We start from the raw sequence: 4,629 nt of genomic DNA on the forward strand, positions 1-4,629 counted from the left end.
AACAGTTGCGACAGTTTTGAGTGTAAAGGTTTATTATGATTTTTAAGCTACATTTATAATTGAATGTGTATCTTCTTCCTTCTAGTAATAAGAATTGTGATTGCTACATGCTCAGATAAAGCAAATATTGTGGAAACGAAATGTTTACAGTGTGCAGCATTCGTTAGCAAGTGAGCGATAATCGAAGAGAATTTTCTACAGAATTACTACAGTAAATGATTTTGCAACATATTTTTATTGACCCTTCGTTGTTTTTGTCACGGATGTTGTTGCTGAATTTCCCCCTAGAAGCTGGCATCCCTACCTGGACTACCCTGAGCTGGTCTTGGAATGAGCACCATTAATGTGGGAGCTTCCTGTTTTCTATGCAAACAGCAGCCATAGGAAGTTACAAGGGGGACTCAGTTAAGTGATCACAGATTCAGGTTTCAACACACCCATCAGCTTCCACTGTAGCTAGTTTGACTGTTGGATCTGATGCAATAAACTAACCAAGGCTGTTGCCATAACTGTGTCATATTAGCTTATGTCTGTTTTATTACAAAATCAAGCATGTTTATGAATGAGCTTCTGGCCAAGAGACAATGTGCAATTAAAGAAGGTGTAGGTAGGAATTCAGTGTGCTAAAATTATTGGAAGGAAGAGCCATGTGCCTTTTACACTTTTATGATTGCCTTGCCGGTGTTGTCTCCCTTTAGCATTCCTAAAAATGCTGCTGGCATGTTCTTAAATCCTTCAGTGACGTATTCTTCCCACTTAATTTTTCCCTGTGCAAAAAAAGAGATTGAAAAGTGGATTAATAATGTTGGACAATTCCTCCTCATGCCTGTTTCCTGCTTTTAAGTTACAAGTTCTCTTTAGGGAGGAGGAGAACACACACTGGTCAAGGCTTAAAGACTCATGCATGGCTGTATTCAAGAAGAAAAACTCAGTGTGTTTTCAGACCCTATGAAGAAAGGTTAAAGTGCTTGGGGCTCTTTAGTTTGGACAAACGACGGCTGAGGGGTGACATGATTGAGGTTTACAAGATTATGCATGGGATAGAGCAGGTAGAGAAAGAAGTACTTTTCTCCCTTTCTTACAATACAAGAACTCATGGGCACTCAATGAAATTGCTGAGCAGTCGGGTTAGAATGGATAAAAGGAATTACTTCTTCACCCAAAGAGTAATTAACACATAGAATTCACTGCCACAGGAGGTACAAGCATGGACGGCTTCAAGAGGGAATTAGGTAAACATACGGAGCAGAGGTCCATCAGTGGCTATTAGCCACAAGGTATAGATGGGAACTCCCAGGCTGGGGCAAATGATGCACTGTATTCATGGTGCCGGGGGGGGGGGTTTCAGTGGGAAGGCTTCTAGTGTCCTGGCCACACTGCTGGACTTCCTGATGGCACCTGGTATTTTTGGCCACTGTGTGGCAGTGTTGGACTGGATGGACCATTGGCCTGATCCAACATTGGCTTCTCTTATATTCTTATCCTCATGCTCTCTCTTTCTATCTCACAATAATCTGTTTCCATATCATCAACGTAAGCAATATGGAAGCATCTTGAAGAAATTTCTAAAAACATAAGAGCTCTGATGGATCAGACCAGTGGTCCATCTAGTTCAGCATCCTGTCTCACACAGTGGCCAACCAGTTCTTCTGGAGGTCCAACAACAGGACATAGAGGCCTTCCCCTGATGTCGCCTCCCAGCACTGGTATTCACAGGTTTACTGCCTCTGAACATGGGGGGAAGGTCCTTTAGTCACCACAGCTAGTAGGCATTGATAGACCTCTCCTCCCTCAAATACATACTCTCCTCCCATGTTCAGATAACTATCTCAGCCTGAAATGCCTTACAATGTTTGTGAATGAGAAAGCAAATAAGGAACCTGTAAAGTACCATTAAAGGGGTTAACAAGCATTCTTGTCATGTAGAGCATTCATATTTCTGCTCTGCATGGCATTCTACTCATCCTACCTGACCCTTTTAAAAAGGAGAAATCCAAACAGCAGCATTTTGGCAACTGGACACAGGCCAACCCAAGAGCCACCATTTTATTTTCTGCTCTAGGTTTGATATAATTTGACCCTTTCCCTTGACTGAGAAGGGGAAATGCTTGGGGGCATTGAATGCATATGCATGATAAATGGCTATCCTCATCCACTTACAAGTCCAAAGAAAACCCAGAGCGGTCAGGCCTCTCTTCCTTACCTCCATGACCCATTTCAACAGAGCTTTCAGACCTTCTTCCTTCCTGTTTTCCCACTGTGTTACCAGGAAGCCTTCCATGCGGAGCTCATTCCGGATCATAAGGAGCTGGACATAAGGTCCTGTAAGATACATAAAAGAAAACACTGGTGAAATATCCCCTGCCAAGGACTGTGTTTGCTCTAGGTGGTATTTAGGTGAGTCTGCAAGGGGCACCCTCCCCATCCTAGGAACCATCTCCACCAAAGTTTTCTTTTCTAGTTTCTGTTTGCAAAAATCACATGCCTCTTTAATTGACAAGAGTTTTTCTAGCCAATATCCTTCCTCTCATAGCCATTACCCCTTCACAACCAATCAATAATAATCTGGTATCTTTTACTTTATGAATTTTAACCATAGATATTTTATTCATTTATTCCAGTTATACTCCACTTTTCTTCCCAGTGGTGGGGACCCAAAGTGACTTACAGCACTGGCCTCTCTTCCTCCATTTTATTCTCACAACAAATAACCCCTGTGAGGTAGGTGAGACTGAGAGCGTGTGACTGGCCCAGGGTCACCCAGAAAGCTTTGAGTGAGGATTCAAACCCAGATCTCCCAAATCCCAGCACTCTAACCACAGCACCACACTGGCTCTCACACACTGGGTTAGATCCAAAGTTACTCTTGTCAGGATTAAAGCAAGGCTGTTGGAAGGGGCTCGTTTTTGCTGATTCCCCACTCCCAGTGCAGAACCTCACAATTCCGGGGCCCACAAGGAGCAGAATTTTTGGTGGCTCAGTGGGTTTCAGCAAGAGCTGAGTGCCTGAGCAAGTCCTATTTCACAAGCTTCAGCTGCCTAGGGATGCTCTAGACGGATCCTGCATTGAGCAGGGGGTTGAACTAGACGGCCTGTATGGCCCCTTCCAGCGCTGTGATTCTGTGATTCTGCTTGCTTTGGATCCAAACCACAGACTTAAATGTGCAAATAAGAGTTTTCACCTGCACTATTAATTTCATCTCTTTCTATCCCCTTCCATCCTGGTTCCCCTTATCATTCTTTTTTTAATTTCTATCAGGCTCTTATGAACCAATAGAACATTTTTAACCTTACCCCCCTCCCCGACAGATCTGCCTGAAAACAAGGAAAGTGGATAGATGTCTGAACAACGTGGAATGAATTAGGATAAAGAAGGAAGTTTTTCAAAATGGAGATGGAATGAGTGTTTATGTCGATGTAATGTACAGAGCCCAATCCACCAGGAGGTTTCCTGTACAAATCCCTTGAAAAATTAATGGAAAGATCTTTGAACTTTAGACTGGTAATAATGCTAGTTAATGTATTACCAAACTAAGGTCACTGTCCACAACTTGTCAAGGCAACTGATTCTGAGTTTCAGACCCTTAGTGTATGAATTGTAGTTTGCAGATACCAACTGGCAATACTTAAAAAAAAAACCTTTTAAAACCAACACACCTGATTAGAAAGCAAATAAAATGTCAGAGAGAGAGAGAAAGGGATTCCATAGCTAAGGGACATGACCTGGACCTGAAAAGTATGGGTTCAAATCCATGCTCCCTTCTAGGAAGAGATGTCACTCTGGGCTAGACATGCTGTGAATTTCACAATGGATGTGTTTGACAGCCAGACACAGTATTTTTGCCTGTCCCAAGCACAAGTGAGCCAATCTGTTCAGCTCTCGATGAACAGCTTGAATGACTTTCAAACATAAACTGCCTCTTAAACTTCTTGCAGAGTTTCCGCCTTGCAGGGACCTAGTTAGAAGTCTGGAGGTGGAACTCAAAAGCCGACTTTCAACTAGTATCAGCTGAGCTTCTGGGTCTGTCCACACCACCACCAAATCTCACGAGGCAGGAAAATTTCCCATCACTACTGTGACTCAAAAGACCTGCAGGACTCTTGTGTTGCACAAAGACCCGGCAACTTGACCAGGGGAGAAAGATGGTGTCCCTTGAAAGACTCTGAGGCACCAAGGAAAGAGAGAAATGACTGAATCACACCTGCTGTCAACGAACAGTACTCTAGCTGTTCCACAACACACCAAAGTAACAGTTGGAGGAAGGCACCTGTGAAGCAACAAGGATAGATGCATAGTGGCTGCATCCTATCCCAGGCCTGGTTCACCCATGGGGAAGGAAGGTAGCAGGGGTCATTTCGTAGAAAAAGAGCTAGGGGAACTCATTAGCATAACTCATTAGCATATGCCACACACCCTGACATCAGGGGCCCGGCGGTGGACCTGCAAGGCCAGCGGGAGTGCGAGGAAGCCCCGCCAAGGCCCTCCCTTGCCCCAGGCAGGCAGGGGCGGGGAGAGGCGGGGAGGAAGCAACTTACCCTCCCTCTTCTCCTGCCTCCTCCTGGCTGAATGAGGGCCGGAAGCGGGGCGGCTGGAAGCAGGGGGCGGGGCTTCGTCATGTGCCCCGCCCCC

The 4,629-nt window shown here is 44.8% G+C and overlaps 1 protein-coding gene across 3 annotated transcripts in view; it reads right to left on the minus strand.

The window, feature by feature from the left end:
• Nucleotides 1-248: 248 nt before the first annotated feature.
• PTGR1 (prostaglandin reductase 1) overlaps nt 249-4,629 on the minus strand; it is a 46,663-nt gene continuing 42,282 nt past the window's right edge. For all 3 annotated transcript variants that reach the window (XM_015409586.1, XM_015409587.1, XM_015409585.1), the window contains exons 9-10: nt 2,204-2,322; nt 249-767 (exon numbers count right to left, since the gene is read on the minus strand). In XM_015409586.1, the coding sequence (XP_015265072.1) occupies nt 657-767; nt 2,204-2,322 (230 nt within the window). In that variant the 3' untranslated portion in view covers nt 249-656. The remainder of the gene's footprint in view (nt 768-2,203; nt 2,323-4,629) is intronic.

Source organism: Gekko japonicus, unplaced genomic scaffold, assembly GCF_001447785.1.
Source record: "Gekko japonicus isolate JY-2015 unplaced genomic scaffold, Gekko_japonicus_V1.1 scaffold1981, whole genome shotgun sequence".
Classification (NCBI taxonomy): Eukaryota; Metazoa; Chordata; class Lepidosauria; order Squamata; family Gekkonidae; genus Gekko; species Gekko japonicus.